At 42.0% G+C, this 16,934-nt stretch overlaps 1 protein-coding gene across 4 annotated transcripts in view; it reads left to right on the top strand.

Annotated features, from left to right (window-relative positions):
- LOC149179728 (putative alpha-amylase 2) overlaps positions 1 to 16,934 on the top strand; it is a 368,705-nt gene that overhangs the window by 87,830 nt on the left and 263,941 nt on the right. For all 4 annotated transcript variants that reach the window (XM_089415779.1, XM_089415777.1, XM_089415778.1 and 1 more), the window contains one exon: positions 15,640 to 15,680. In XM_089415779.1, coding sequence (XP_089271905.1) covers positions 15,640 to 15,680 — 41 coding nt within the window. The remainder of the gene's footprint in view (positions 1 to 15,639; positions 15,681 to 16,934) is intronic.

Here is a 16,934-nt window from a genome sequence, read left to right as displayed (position 1 = left end):
CCCAGAAAATGGTGTTGCTGCCTGAAATGAAGAGCTGCTAGAGCCCTCTCTACTGCTCAGAAAATTCCGGGAATTTAATCCTGGCCTCTACTCAAGAAACCCAGAATAACCCACGAAGGGTTTGGCCAAAGCTTGACCCCAAAATTTCGACCCCCTTGAGCTTGACTAGCTCTCCAGCTGGGAAATTCAGCCTCCTGAATGATTTGCTGTTGAAATGCCTCCAAAATACCTGCAAACCTTGTTAGAAGGCTTCCCAAGCCTTCCCACCAATTCTCCACCTCAAATTCCCTTATCTCCCCACACTCCTGGAATGCCTCTATCAATGACTGCGTAGTCCCTGCGCTGTTGTGGCTCTCTCTACTGCTGCAAATCGAACTCTTGTTGCTGGTGTGGATTATGCTAAAGAAGAACTCCCTCCTTGGGCTGGCACTCGAAGTCCACCGAAGCAAGGGCTAGGATTTCCGCTCAGAAACACCCGGTGTGCTGAACAACACATGCAGACTTGGCTCACTACTCAAGCGTGCTCTTGTCAAAGACAAATTCGTAAATGATGAATGATAACCAAAAATGAGAGCTCCTCCCTCTTTTATTGAATTGCCTTCAAAGCTACCCACGTGGGCCCACATCGACTTCCACTCACCTTCTTCGAGCCAATGAATGTGTATTCTTCTTGTGGGTCGAAAATGCCTTTCTGGTGGCCCCCACATTCCACCAAAGCCGCAATTTTTCGCTGAGCCTATAGTTGGAGTGCATCTTTAGGCCAAAAATCACATATGGGTCCGCTAGGCCCCCTTTTTCCTAAGTGAGATAACTTGAGTGCCAAAATTGATCAAAATTTCGATATTCCCTTAATGAAACACTAAGCAGGAATATTATAGTCCTCCCCGCCAAAACGTTGCTTGGCCTTAAGCAATTGCAATGAAGGATGCTGTAGTATTTGTTCCCCCTCCCAGTTGGCATCCTCATCCTGTAGATTCCTTCATCGAATAAGAAATTCTCTGATGACCCTGTTATGCAGGTGCCTCTCTCTAGAGCCCAAAATTGCCTTTTCTTCCAACACCCAATGGCCTTCATAGTCCATAGGGGGTAACTTTGTAGTAGTGGTGACCTGCTGCCCTAGTGCCTTCTTGAGGCAAGACACATGAAAAACGTTGTGCACCCAGCTCCCCGGTGGTAGCTCCAACTCATATGCTACCTCCCCCACCTTCCGAGCAACATGATAGGGCCCATAGAAGCGGGGTTTGAGTTTTTCAACCCCCTTTTGCTTGAGCGTAGACTGCCGGTATGGTTGGAGCCTCAAAAATACCAAGTCCCCAACTTCGAACTGCCTCTCAACTCTGCCCGTCTACATAAAGCTTCTGCTGATTCTGGGCCATTTGCAGATTGTCTTTTAGAGCCCTCAAGATGTCTTGGCTCTCCTGTATCCAGTCCTTGGCCCTTGGGGCCCTACTGTCTCCAAACATAACGTCAGCAAAAGACAATGCATCATAACCATATAGGGCTCGAAATGGTGACATACCTATAGACATGTGATGCGTAGTGTTGTAGCAGTATTCCCCCAAATGCAGCCATCGTATCCATGCCTTCTGCTGCCCTGTCACATAGTTACGCAAGTAGCCCTCCAACCACTTGTTAACTATCTCTGTTTGGCCATCCATTTGTGGGTGGTAACTGGTACTCGGGTGAGTTTCGTACCCACCAATCTAAATAACTCCTGCCAAAACCCACCCATGAACCTGCTGTCCCGGTCACTGACAATGGTCTTGGGGAGACCATGTAGCTGAAATACCTCCCTGAAAAACAATTCGGCCACCTGTGAGGCCAAGTACCGGGCTGGAATGGCAAAGAAATGAGCGTACTTCGTCAAGCGATCCACCACCACATATATGCAGTCCTTGCCTTGTACTGTGGGCAACCCGGTGATGAAATCCATCGATATGCTTTCCCATTTTCCCTCCGGAATGGGAAGCGACTGTAGTAGACCAACGGGGTGTGTCTGCTCTCCCTTGTTCCCTGGCATGTGTCACACTCCCGTATATGCCTCAGAACGTCCTCCTTGAGGCCCTTCCATGCAAAGCGCTCCCTAATGGTCCAGTATGTCTTCGTAAACCCCTGGTGCCCTGCTAGTGGTGAATCATGGGTAGCCTGCAGAATCTTCTCCCTCAGTGGGGAGTTGGGTACCAAGTAAATCCGGTCTCGGTAGTAGATCACCTCGTTCATCACCCGATACCGGTCATCCATCACCAACCCATCAAGGATCTCGCATGCAAACTTGTCCTTGGAATACTCAACGAGTAACTGCGCCCTCCAGTCCGGGGCAATGTTCATCAAGGACAAGGTGGTTGGTCTCCTGGACAACGCATCAGCAACTACGTTGTGCTTCCCTTTGACATATTCAATGTCAAAGTCATATGCCTGTAGTTTGCTCACCCACTTTTGCTGCCTCTCTTGTAGCTGTTTCTGCTCCAAAAAGAACCTGAGGCTGTTGTGGTCGGTCTTGACCTTGAACCTGTTCCCCACCAAATACTGCTTGAACTTGGCCAACGCATGCATGATGGCCAACATCTCCTTGTCATAGATGGAGTAGAGCAGCTCATGGGGCAGTAGCTTCCTGCTCTCAAATGCTATGGGGTGCCCTCCCTGCATCAATACGACCCCCACGCCCACTCTTGATGCATCACACTCCAACACGAAACGCTGAGTGAAATCAGGGAGTGCCAACACTGGACAACTACTCATGACCTCCTTGAGGCAATCAAATGCCTCCTGCGTTGTAGTGGTCCACTCGAAAGCCCCCTTCTTTGTCAAATCTATGAGGGGTGTAGCCAGCTGTGAGAAACCCTTCACAAATTTCTTGTAATAGGTGCAAATGCCCACAAACCCCCTCAACTCGGTCACATTCCGGGGCTCTGGCCAATCCCGGATAGCTCTGATCTTCTCCTCATGCACTCTGACACCATCCTCCCCAATGATATGCCCAAGGTAGAGCATCTCAGTCAGCCCAAACTCGCACTTGGATAGTTTGGCATAGAACTGCTGCTCCTCCAGGATGCGCAGTACTGTCTCAAGGTGCTGTAAATGCTCCTCCCACGTCTGGTTGTAGATCAGTATGTCGTCAAAGAACACCAGCACGAACTTCCTCAACTGCCCACGAAATACGTGGTTCATGCACGACTGGAATGTGGCAGGTGCGTTGGTCAGCCCAAAGGGCATAACCAGGAACTCAAAGTGCCCATAGTGGCACCAAAATGCACATCTTTGGTCCCTCACCCGGATTTGATGGTACCCTGACCTCAGATCAATCTTCGAGAAGAACTTCGCTCCCCTCAACTCGTCCATCAGCTCATCTATACGGGGAATAGGGTAGCGGTTCTTCAACGTTTTCTTGTTGAGAGCCCTGTAATCAATGCACATCCGTAAGGACCCGTCCTTTTTTTTCACCAGCACAATTGATGAAGCAAAAGGGCTAGAGTTGGGTCTAATGTGCCCTAGTGCCAATAGCTCATGGATGGCCCTCTCAATCTCATCTTGGTAAGCCTTGGGATGTCGATAAGGGGTGGTGATGATGGCTTGCACCCCTAGCTCCAACTCGATGGTGTGCTCAAATCCCTTGTCAGGAGGTTGTCCCGGTGGTATGTCCCCAAACACCACTAGATACCTGTCAATAATAGCTTTGTATCTCTGGATGTGGTGGCTTGGGCTTTCCCCCAGCCTCTGAGATCCTCAACTCCACAACCCACTTGATGTCTCCATGTCTCATGTTAGCCTCCATCTTGTGGGCCGAGACAGTGTATGGGGGGTATGAGCGCATCCCCCGAAGCAACACGATGTTGCCATCTGGCCCCACGAACTCCATCTCCAGCTTCTGCCCATCTGTCGTGACTCTGCCCAGTGTATAGAGCCACTGGACTCCCAGCACAACATTGGTGTCTGGTACATCCACCACCAAGATATGATCTGTCATGGAGTAATTCCCCATGGTCACTATCAAAGCTGGCACATAGCAGGTGCACTGCATGGTCCTGTCCCTAGGAGCAATGTTAATTTTAGATAACAATGGTATGTTCTATGCTTAAGAGCAAATTTACTTCAATTTTCTTATTAGCCCAATATCAATATCCAGATTAGCAATCACATCAACATGATAGTAAAACGCAGATAGAACATAAACAATAATAGTAGAAGACAAGCCCAGACAAGAGGACATAAGATATGGCACCAGCGAGGGACAAACCCCAATGTGGCGAAACCCTTTGATCAATTCTTCTTATTATTCTTCAAAAGTTCAGCAGAGAGAGTACAATATGCAATATTCACTTGCCGAATCACAGCGAAATCTGTCCCAACAAACAACAACTACAAAAAGCCCTAACTGGAAAGTCAACGTTGGTCAGCAAAGCAGAATTTGACCTTTAAAATAGTTCGGTCAAATTTGGTCAACTCGGCCTCCAACAGGAAGTCAAATTAGCGCAAAAACAGTTCGAAAATATCCAGTCAAACCTGGTCAACGAAAGTCAATGCTGCAGTCAAACCCTTTTGTAGTCAATGTTGGTCAAACAGTACGGGTTGCCTCATTTTCTGTGCCCATAAATGCGGCTTGCCCAAACAGAGATAACCCTCAAAACCGCAATCAAACAGGTCAACGCTGGTCAACGTAGGAACAAAACTACCCTTCCTTGCACGTGTAAAGAGCTGCTGTAGAAATCTGTACCCAATCAATGAAGGAGAGAGAGATATGTGAGTGAGTGAAGTGTCTAAATGAGGAGTCGTCTCCTTCTGTTTCTATGCAATGTTGAGGATGAATAGACATGAATGTTGGGCTTCTGAGCCTACATTAGTTTGCTGGTCGACCTTGAGAATTTGTCCATAAAAACAAAATAAATTCATAATTCCATTTGTACATGTCAGAATGAGATGATCTTTAGATCAATCGTACACCTCTCGGAGAGAGGAATCCAATAAAAATATCAGCTGCCTCATATGAGCTGTCCAAGGTGAAATTTGGCCCTAGTTGCCAAATTTAACACTCCCTCTCAACTAGGTAGAACTTCACCTACCAAACTGTCTGACAATTTGTACCATCCCTGTTTCTGCTCTGCTGAACCATGAAGAAAGAAGAAATGATTGAGAATGTATCATACCATTCTCCATTGACCCGAAGTCAGTTTCCAATAATCGAGAGTGTATCATACCACTCTTAATTGACCCGAAGTCAGTTTCCATTGATCCCAAATCAATGTCAACATCCTAGCATAGGGAGTATGGCAGTACACGATGTGTCCATTGGTAGTACTATGGTCCCTATTCTCATTTCCCTACTCATTGCCCAGATGAGAGGCACTTCCCATGAGTCTTAGACTGCATGGGTAGGATGTATTAGCAGGAGAATGTGAACCACTCATCCTGCTCATATGCCATAGGAGAAGGTGAACCACTCATCCTATGCATATATCAACATGGCGTATCACAGGGGAAGGTGAACGACTCACCCTGTACATCGCGCACCATTAGGGGAAGGTGAACCACTCACCCTATGGTCACTCATCGCTCCAAGAAGTACCCCAAGCCCCAAAGCTCAACATCCATCTGATATGGGACCCTCATAAGAGGGTCTCTCCACGACTCCAGGTCGTTCACGGAAGGTTAAGAATTTGATCTTCCCTAGGGGCTTCGTAAGAATATCTGCGACCTGATCATCAGTCCTAATATGACGAAGCCTTATTGCTCCCCTTTGTACCATATCCCGGATAAAGTGGTATCTGATGTCAATATGCTTGGAGCGGTCATGAAACACAGGATTCTCAAAAGACGAATCCCACTTTGGTTGTCGCAATAGATCACGGTGGTATCCAGCGCATGCCCAAACAACTCACTAAAGAGCTTCCTCAACCAAATAGCTTCACAGGAGGCCATTCTAGCAACAATGTATTCAACCTCAGTGGTGCTCAAAGCAACCGACTTCTGCTTCCTGCTCATCGAGGATATCGAAGCAGAACCTAGAGAGAAGCAACATCCAGGTGTGCTTTTGCGATCCACCACACTTTCAACTCAGTCTGCATTAGAGTAACCATGGAACCTCACATTCCTGACAGTGTATCTCAGTCCATAAGTGATTGTGACCCGGAGATATCTCAAGGGATTCTTGGCAGCAATCCAATGTATTTGATGAGGTTCAACCATAAACTGACTTAATGTATTCACTGCAAAACATATGTCTAGACGGGAGTTCACTAAGAACATCAAGGCCCCCATGAGTTGACGATACTCAGAAGGATTTCCCAAATCGGGCCCAGCAACACTTCCGCATAACTTCTTGAAGTTAAGTTCCATCAGAGTAGTCACGGACTTGTAGTCCACCATCCCAAATCTTTCAAGTAGCTTCATGATGTATTTTCCTTGAGAAAGGAAAATCTCACCTGGCTTTTGCCAAACCTCCAACCCTAGGAAGTAATGCATCAATCCTAGGTCCTTCATCTCGAATTCGAAAGCCATCTCCCTCTTACATTGATGCATAAGAGGGGCTGCACCTGTTAGAAAGAGATTGTCCACATAAAGTACCAAGATGAGAGGTCTGTCATTCTCAACCTTAAAATAAAGCTTCGGATCAACTTCACTTCTCGTAAATCCCAACTTCCTCAGATAGTTGTCTATCCTCTCATACCAAGCTCCGGAAGCTTGCTTCAACCCATAGAGGGCTTTCTTCAACATGCATACATGTGTCAGATGATCTTGAACTTCGAACCCCTCAGGTTGTTCTACTTAGACTTCATCCTTAATTGAACCATGTAAGAAGGCGGTCTTGACATCCATCTGGTGTAGATTCCATCCTTGCGAGGCAACAAAGGCTATAATCGAATGGAAGGTGGTATATCAGGCAACAGGTGAAAATTTCTCATCACAGTCCACACCTTCCTTTTGAGAGAAGTCTCTAGCGACAAATCTAGACTTGAACTTTTCAGCGCGACGGATTTGTCCTTGGGTCTAGCGACCACAACCCAGACATCATTCTTCATAATCGACTCATACTCTTCATTCATAGCATCCTTCTAAACTTGGTGCTTTATAGCTTTTTCGAATGTGCATGGCTCAGATTGAACAGTGGTGCTCATTGCAGTTAAGTACCCTTGGTACCTATTTGGCTTCTTACTTTCACGAAATGTCCCCCTAGGTGCAACATGTAGCTCAACATCTTCGAGAGTTTCCCTAAGCCATGAGGGTCTCTTTTTTGAGGAGGAGGGTGTTGAAATTTCTAAGTCTGACACGTCAGAAATCCCTACTGCATTATTTGGTTTATTTTCTCCTACTTGTTCTTTTCATTAACAAGTTATTTATAAATATAAATACTGCAAATAAACACAAATGTAGCCTTCACACACATACAGATAAACTATTGAAATAACTGAGACAAACACACAAGGGACACCATTATTTTTGGACAATCGTCCTTGGAAAAACCCAATGCGGGAAAATCGGTGCAACAAATATGAGGGTTTTATTATTATGTAGTTTCTGAATATAACTAGGTTGCCAGAAATAGCTCACCCAACAGAGAATGCCCACGACAGAAGTACCTCTCCTCGGAGACAGATATTCCAACTGATCAATCACCGGATGATCGATCCCACAACAACTACCATAGCTCCTTAGCTGGACAACGAAAGCTGCTCCAAGCTTCTCCACTACTCTGCGTCACTCTACTAGAGACTGCATCACCCTCTCAGCTCACCAGCAATTAGTCTGCCCCACGAAAATCACCCAGAGCTGCCTCTTGGCCCTGCGTTAGCTCTGCTAGCCTCTGCGTAACCACTGATGCCTCTGTGTCAGCCCCTTGGCTCTCTGTGTCAACCCTCTGGTCCCTCAAGAAAGTTGGCAAAACAGTTGTATATCTTGTGGTGTATGTAGATGATCTTCTGATGACAGGGAATAATGAGAATTACATTGCATCCATAAAGAAAGAACTAAGGAAAGGTTTTGAAATGACAGATTTGGGCTATGTTCACTACTATCTTGGTATTGAAGTAACCCAACATCCGAAGTTTATATTCCTCTCTTAGAAGAAGTACATTGGAGATCTGTTGAATAGGTTTGGCATGGTTGAGTGCAATCCTTTGACTACTCCAATGGAACAAAATTTAAAGCTCACATCCACTGAAGGAAAAGAATTTGAGGATGCAACAAAGTACAGACAACTTGTAGGAAGTCTCAACTACCTGACTACTACCAGACTAGACATTTCATTTGTTGTTGGAATCCTCTCTAGGTTTATGCAAAAGCCTTGTGAGGGTCATTGGTCTATTGCAAAAAGAGTTCTAAAGTACTTGAAGGGAACTCAAGACTTTGGACTCAAGTATACATAGGTGGGCGACTTCATGTTATGTAAAAAATTAGTTAGTCTTTAATTTTAGGTTTATTATTTAATTTTAGGATTAATTAGACGAAAGGGCACAATCATAAGATCATGCTGTTTCCCCAAAGGGTGCCCATGGCGGTATATAAGCCAGGAACCCCATTGTAATCATTCATTATCTGTCTATTCATTATTAATAAGAAATTTATATATATATCTTCTGTACATCAAGAAGTTTTTTTTACATGTCATCTGGTATCAGAGCCAGCCGCTGTTGCAACTCTGTTCGTTGTTCTTTTCCATCAACGTTCCATCTGCCTGTACGTCCACTGTGTATTTCCACCGCCACTCTGCCTGTGTCCCCATTCTTCCTGACCAGCCATTCCACTGTTGTCCTATCCTGCCAAATCTTCCGCTGCTTGCGTCTACTTTCACTGCTGTCATCCTCTCTTCTGCTACTGCTTGCAACCCCCGTAACTGCCCTGCGCGTGTCCATCCTCTTTGTCGTTTGCTCGTTGGATCCCCGAACAATGTGCTAGCCATCCGCATTAAATCACCGTTGAATTGGCCGCATCGCTCTTCTGTCGTCGCCTACCGCCTGTTCTAAACCAAGATTCAGTCATCGTGACAGTTCATGTGACTGTTCGTGCTGTCGTGGGTAGAGATATAAACGTTTATATCAGCAAAATATATATATAACGATTAATTTGTATATATATATATATATATAGTTATATATATTACATAACTTAATAAGTTATATATATATATATATATATATATAACGTGCATTCAATTAATTAAAAAAAGAAAAAAGAGTATTACGTATCACATTATATGTAATTAATTAATTATATAGAATTAAAACTATATAATAATAAAAAAATTATTACATATATGTGAATAATATTAACTAATTAAAATAATATTTTAATTAATTAATTTAAAAAAAATAAATTATTATTTAAGCTGGCAGATAAATACACGCCCCCGCAAACCCGCTCGATGTCGACAATGACAATGGCGGATTTTCAAAAAAAATTGTTGGATTCAGAGCATAAGATAAATAACAACCACGATGAGGTCAGTGAAAGATTAAATGAATTCTAGATCAACCTTGGGGAGCAAGCCGATGAAATAAAAAATCTTCACGATACGACAAATCGAATAGAAATAAAGGTGGAAAATCAACATGTCCAAACAGAAGTAAACATCAGAGATGCCTTAACAATGCTGAAACTTCTGTGTAAAAGGTCAAATTGTACACCCAAACAACTACTAAAAGAAAGTGAAGAGAATCAAGAACACATCTCATCAGATTCAACAAAGTCAACAGACTCTCATGAAAAGGTTGAATCCCCAAAAAAGTTAGCGACACCCCACCAAGAAGCGAGTAACATAGCCTTTACAAACAAGCAACCAATGAGTCAAACAGTGAAGATTTTGACATAGAAGAAACAGAAGATGCCCTAGAATTCTCACCAGAATTAGATGACGGAAGTATTCCACAAGTGTCATTATCAGCTATGATAGGTATATCACAACCTCAGACTTTAAAGTTAAAAGGACACATAAAGAAGAACAACGTGGTGGTTCTCATCGACTCTGGTAGCACACACAATTTTTTAGATGCAACCATGGAAAAGAGACTCAATATCTTTTCATTTCCCTTACCAAACATGAAAGTGATGGTAGCTAACGGTAAGAAGATTGAAAATGTGGGGAAATGCCATAAGGTTAAATTGCAGATTCAAGACTTCAGTTTAGAGTCTCCGTTTTTCACAGTACCGTTAGGAGGAGTAGATGTAATCTTAGGTATTCAGTGGTAACGAATTTTAGGTACTTATGCCCCCAACCATCAAGTACAATTTATAAAATTCAAATGAGGAGGTCAGAAGTACAAACTACACGGATTCCAAGCACCAGAAAATCAAGTTGTATCATCATCTCAGATGATGAAGCTGAGTCGAAAAGGAGCACCCGCTTACGTAGTACAATGTCACCAATTAGAAATGTTATCTGCAAATATGACCAGAGAAGAGTCACCAGAGATACAAGATCTAATTCGGAATCATGAAAAAGTAATTCAAGACCTACCTATGAAGATGCCACCTAATAGGGAAATTGAGCATACAATAGAAGTCAAGGCAAGATTAGACCCCGTCAACATGAAGCCATACCGATATCCACATCACCAAAAAACGGAAATTGCAAGATTAATCCAAGACCTTTTAAAATGTGGGACCTTGATCATCTTGGAATAACTGATCAAGTGGAAGGAATTACCAAAGAAGACGCTTCTTGGGAGAATGAAGCATTTTGTCAACAATATCCGTCGTTGCGTATGCTTTGAGGACAAAGCATTCTTTCGAGAGGAAGGCAATGTTATGTAAAAAATTAGTTAGTCTTTAATTTTAGGTTTATTATTTAATTTTAGGATTAATTAGACGAAAGGGCATGATCATAAGATCATGCCCTTTCCCCAAAGGGTGCCCATGGCGGTATATAAGCCAGGAACCCCATTGTAATCATTCATTATCTGTCTATTCATTATTAATAAGAAATTTATATATATATCTTCTGTACATCAAGAAGTTTTTTTTACATTTCACTTCAGCTTGATTGGATACTCTGATTTAGATTTTGATGGAGATAAAGAAATTGAAGTATCTACTTCAGGTTATGTTATGAGTCTTGTATCGAGAGCTGTCTCTTGGAGGTCACACAAACAATTAGTTCCAACAGATTCCACAACTGAGACAAAATATGTGGTAGCAATTGAAGCAACGAAGGAAATTGTGTGGCTTAGGAAATTATGGAAGATTTATAGGAGAAACAAGTGCATTCAACTCCTTTTTTGTTTGACAACACTTTTGCAATAAAGTTGGTCAAGAACCCAAAGTTCCGTGATCGAACCAAGCACATGAATACAAAGTATCATCTGATTCGACATCATGTTGAGGTAGGGACAATCCAGCTACGACATTGTTCCGAAAATGAGCAGATTGTAGATATCTTCACCAAAGCGCTTAGAAGAGAAAGGTTTGAAAGATTCAGAATGATGCTTGGACTTACCAACTTCCCTTTAGATTAAGGGGGGAATGTTGACACCTAATCTTTGGGATTAGGAAAATCCACGTACATATTGTAAATAGCAAAATAAAATAAATTGGAAGATGAAGAGACATTGGTAGATGAAACCGAATAGTCTCCCTCTCCTTGTATATATCTGAACTTTCTCTTAATGCAAAAACATAATTTCATTCGTGGAGTTATTCTTACCCTGACACATGTGAAGCAAATGTTCATCCTTTGGAGGTCTTCCCTGGTCTCATCAAACTGTTCTTGTCTTGTCCACTCCTTTTGAGGAGGTCTAGTGCCCTTCTGGTTATCTCTCTATGAGCCTCTGCGTGAACTCTGTGTATGACGTGACGCCTGTATGACCCAAAGTGATCAACCCATGATACCACCACTCCTGTGCATCTTCATCCAAATGTAAGTTGGCATACTTAATAGCATCCACCTCTCAGGGGGTTTTGCTGGAGGTATGTGTCCCTTTTTTGCACCTAAGCTCTAGCGGAACCCGTGGTTGACCCATCAAAGCTGGGAAGGGTTATTTTTCCCGCTTTCCTCTGTACATCCTAGTTCTATTGATGTCCGCTATATGGTGTAAGTGGCTTCACCGTCGTGGCATGCACACCTCTAGGGTCTCTGTCATAAGGACGCAGATGGCTCTGGTCTATCATCTTGCCGCTGTTCAACTGGGCCAACATTTCTATCAACTTTTCATTATTCTTGAGGATCTCATCCATGATTTCCTGCATACTCCTTCCTTGAGTCACTGAAGTGTCTATAGCTCCACCAGTTTCTGTGCATGCATGCCCAAATCTTCCATGATCTTGTTGGCTTCCCCACAGCTGTCCAAAATCAAGCTTTGATACCACTCTAATATTCCCTCTTGGAAATACCCAAAAACCCGTGTTTTTTTTGAGTTTGGTGAGTTTGTTCAGTGAAATGTTTTGACAAACTGTTTGATTACCAGTGGCTGTAGGTGCACTCATACATTTTTCAAAAAGGAACAGACATGATATTGATATTTTTCCATTGAAGGATAATGACTCAGCTGAATATATATTTCATATAAAATTCAGATTTGCAATACCATATTAAAATGGCCACTACTGAAGCATATTCAACAATAAGCAACCCATTTATTAATTTCAGAACATAAGTAACAGTGGACCATAAAAAAGAAGAACTTGGTAATTATTTCCAGCAGTATAACCTCAACACTTCAGTCTATCTAATTGGCTGCTCCAACAGTAAGTCTCATTGATATATCAGCTTCAATAAACCAGAGATTTGGCCCCTCTTCTCCACTTCAAATCTGTGGGTAGCATCGACCAGCAAGAGGTACACACCAACTCAGCCTGAGACAGAGGTAAAACTCAGCTGTAATATTCCTAATGGGAAATATACAATGATAAACAAAGCAAATATAGACATAAAACCACGAAAATCAAACACATGAATCAGTGCATGAAATGTCACCAAAATCTGTGCTGTTGAGCCATTTTATTATAATAAGAAAATGGTACAATGAGGTGCTAGAAAGAGTGCCCCTGGGCTTGCTCAAGGCAAGCTAGCTAAGCCCAAATGAACAATAAGAAGTCCCTCTCAAATGTGTTGCTGCTCTCTCCTGGCTATGCGCTGAAACTGCCCATAAATATGCTGCTAGTTGTGAAGAACTACTGCTAGGGCCTCGTTCAGTGCTCAGAAAATTTCGGGAAATTAACCCCGGGCCCTCCACCAATAACCCAGAAAACCCCACGAAGGAATTGGCCAAATGTTGACCTCGGAATTTTGCCCCAATTTTCCCTTAGCTCCTCTCGCTGTTGGCTGACTTGGGACTCTTGTTTGACCCCTCAAATCTGCCTAGAAAATTTTGCCAAATTATTTCTGAGGTTCTTGTCAAAAACCCAGGAAAACCCAGAGAGGGTTTGTCCTAGGTTTGACGCTTCAAAATTGACCCCAAATGCATGGCCTTCCTCCACAAGCAAAAGCTGCAACCTGTAGCAAATGTTGTGTTTGTTGCTCTGTCAAAATGCTGGAAAAGGCCCCAAAACACTTCCCCGGTCTCCACCTCAAGTTTTAGGCCCAAAATCCCTTCACTCCTCAACTCCCAAGTGTGTCACCTCCACTACGCAGTCCCTGCGCTGCTGCTAGTGTCTCCTCCACACAAACTCGCACTCCCATTGCTGGATCAATCGGAAAAGGATGGAACTCCCTCCTTGGGCTAGCACTCAAAGTCCACCGAAGCAAGGGTTGAGATCTCCGCTCGGAGACACTCGTGTGCTAAACAACACTTGCAGAGTTGGCTTCTGCTTTAGCGTGTTGTGTCAAAGACAAGTTTTTGAATAGATGAATGATTGATTGACCAAAATGAGTGCTTCTTGCTCTATTTATAGTTCGTGGCTCCTTCTCTCCTTGTGGTCCACACTCTCTCTCTCTCTCTTTTAATTCTCACTCCCTTCTCTTCCAAGAGTGCGAGTTCCCTCCTTGGGTCGAATTTATCTTTCTTGTGGTCCCCACTTTCCACTAGAGCCACAATATTCTCTTTTCCTCCTTAAGTCCCGATGCCGGAATTGCGTCCTCTCCCCAAACTCATCTCTAATGCTGAAAATCAAAATTGGGGATATTACATCAGCCCTCTTCTAAGGAAAAACACGTCCCAGAATTGATGCAAGTTGACTAATGTAATACAACCCACACACAATGATAAACTTGACCCTTGAGTAGCCAGAACACGACCTCAATAAAGATAATGATTTTGTCTTTGGGTCGTGAAGAAACTCGTCCCTCTAGTCTACTAGAATAACCACGAAAAAGCTCATTTTCTTTGACTGAAGAAACTCAGTCCTATAGCCCTAAACTTCGACCCCTTTTTCCATTGGTAAACTCAGTCACAATGATGGGGAATCCGACCTTTCACTTGGCATAAATAACCTTTGCAGATGCACCAACAATTCAGCGACCCAAATTTGAGTGAATGCATCCAAATTAAACAACATGGTCTCTGAGAATTTGGCTAGCAATATGATCTGTTGGTTTAAGAATTTGGCACCATAGTTCCTCAATTTTGACCTGGGAGGGAAAATTCTGCCTTCTAGATGTAACTTGAGCACTTGACCTTTTCCCCCCTACAAAAAATAAATTCTCCCAAGCTTCTGCAACAATGATTAGCAATGAACCCAACAATAAAGTTCCAATTAGGGTAGCAACAGAGAGTCCACCGAAATTGGAGAAGAACTAGCTGGGGTGGCAATGAGATCCACAAAAACTAGGGTGAGGATTTTGCTTGAAATCCTCGATCTGAAACTCGCTTGAGTTTCTCTTCAATATCAATTAGAAATGATTAAATAGAGTAGAATGATTAACGAATGAGTCCACCCTCGTATAATTTCTCCCCATGCTTCTAGACTCCCCTTTTAATATTATTTTATTGGTGAGGGCCATTTTCCATTAAGTGACATTTACTTCCATTTTTAATAAAATAATATTATGCCGCTTTTTCCTAATAAAATGATATTTTGCCTCCTTTTCTTAATAAAATAATATTTGACCTCTTTTAATTAATATCATCAAATTTGGGCAAACTTCTTATTCATTTCTACACTCACAAAATTAGGGACATGACATATTTGAATTTTATGTCGAATTTTATCACATATTTTCACTCAAATTTCTGTCTAGTTCAAAGGTTGTCGAACTCAAACCAAGTGACTTAGATCCTATGTATGTCATGTCAAGGTAAATTATTTCTTGGCAAATGTGATAGTGGGATTCAAACTTGCATATTCTGATTTTCCTCGTGACCTAATACTACTATTTTAATAGAGAGGAAAAAAACCAAAAGTAGTGCCATTAAGTTATGTAACAAGAGTCATATGTTTGTTTATAAAATTGCTTTTCTTCATCTGTTCTTGCAGAAAGTTAGTCTTGGTCTCCAAAAGAACTAATGAGTCCATGTGCAAATTTAAAATTTAATGACTTGGACGTGCATGAAATGTTGTAATTTTAAGTCGAGACCCGATAATGCTTAGTAAGATAGCCATCTATTAAAGTTATTATGACATAAAATATCTAGTATTGATTTACAAGAAATCGGAGATAAAATATATGTTATTTATATTCAATACATTCTATTATTATTTCTGAAAACACACACACCTACATCCATGTATTTTCCTTGTGCCCTACTCATGCCATTAACAAATTTCTACAAATTTCAGGTGAGAATGTAATCCGAAGAGGAAGGGAGATTCTTCTACAGGTATGGTTCAAAAGAAAATTCAAATTTCACATATTTGATTTGTCAGTTGTTTTCTAGATTGATTAGAATGTTGAAACCAACTACTTGAAATGATGTTTTCTAGATTGATTAGAATGTTGAAACCAACTACTTGAAATGATGTTGGTTGATATTTATTGTTTTATAAGATATATCTATATATATATATATATATTTTCTCATCTCATAAGATTTTGAATGTAAAGTATAATGTACATTTTAAAATGCACTGTTGAGGATAGAAAAAAGAAAAAGAAAAGATGATCTGAAAAAAGAAAAGGATTTGAGATTGTTCATACACTCATTGAGAGTTATGTAGAAATATTCAAAATTTGTGTATTTAGAAAAATATAACGTAAGATGAAGTTCATATTATCTAGGTAAGAGGGGGCCAAGTAGGCTAAAACATAGAATGCCACTATAATCGTGTAAAACCTTTTGTATCCCTTATCTCTATCTGAAAGATGAAAAGATTCTAGGACATTGTTCAAAATATGCAAAGAGTAGTGACATTACATATGTTTCTCATATTGCAATATTCACATACCAAAATTAAAAATTTCAATATCGTTGTTACCCACCAAAAGTGGTGAACCCTAGGAAAGTTGTTCTCCTACTCATCTTCTTCTAGCCGATAGCCACAACCCCTGAGAGCCACCTCGTAGCTGATGTGATGTCCCATTTTATCTTCGTTCCCTATGTCATTTGTATGTTTCCTTGCCCATTTGTCAAGACCATATGTTAGAAGGTGGGCAATCTAACCGAAAAGCTATGTTTTTCATTATGCGTTCGAGTGCTTATGCTTGTTTTTCATTTGGGCATGATTATAAGGTGACTTGGAAGAAGGGCGGGCTTTGACCGTGGTTTTGTTCTCTCATCTTAAATGGGGGTTAATCTTCAATCCTATGGTATCTCTGTTTAGCTTGGGAGGTACTCCAAGCCCTAGGGTTCGGGGTTTGGAGGTTGGAACACCACAAAATCACTTGTGGGCGTGAAACCCAAGCCTATGGCCTTTGCACCCAAGCATGTGGGTGTGGATCCGTGATGAGATTTCGACATGTGATGGATGAAGATGATAGTGCACGCTGAGACGAATCCAACGCAATGAAAATCCTATGATTCTGAGTTGTCTTTGAAGAGATATTAGTTTTTGAAGTTGACTGTGGGTGAATTTGTCTCAAGTTCAAGTCGGCCTTAGCACAAGGAGCACTTTTTGATAAGTTGGACGTCACCCTA

The sequence above is a fragment of the Pinus tabuliformis genome, chromosome 3_2, assembly GCF_031772625.1.
Source record: "Pinus tabuliformis cultivar Carrire ecotype Pingquan chromosome 3_2, CPIR1, whole genome shotgun sequence".
NCBI classification, from domain to species: Eukaryota; Viridiplantae; Streptophyta; class Pinopsida; order Pinales; family Pinaceae; genus Pinus; species Pinus tabuliformis.
Note: the sequence above shows the minus strand (reverse complement) of the source record. Positions and strands in the feature narration are given on the sequence as shown.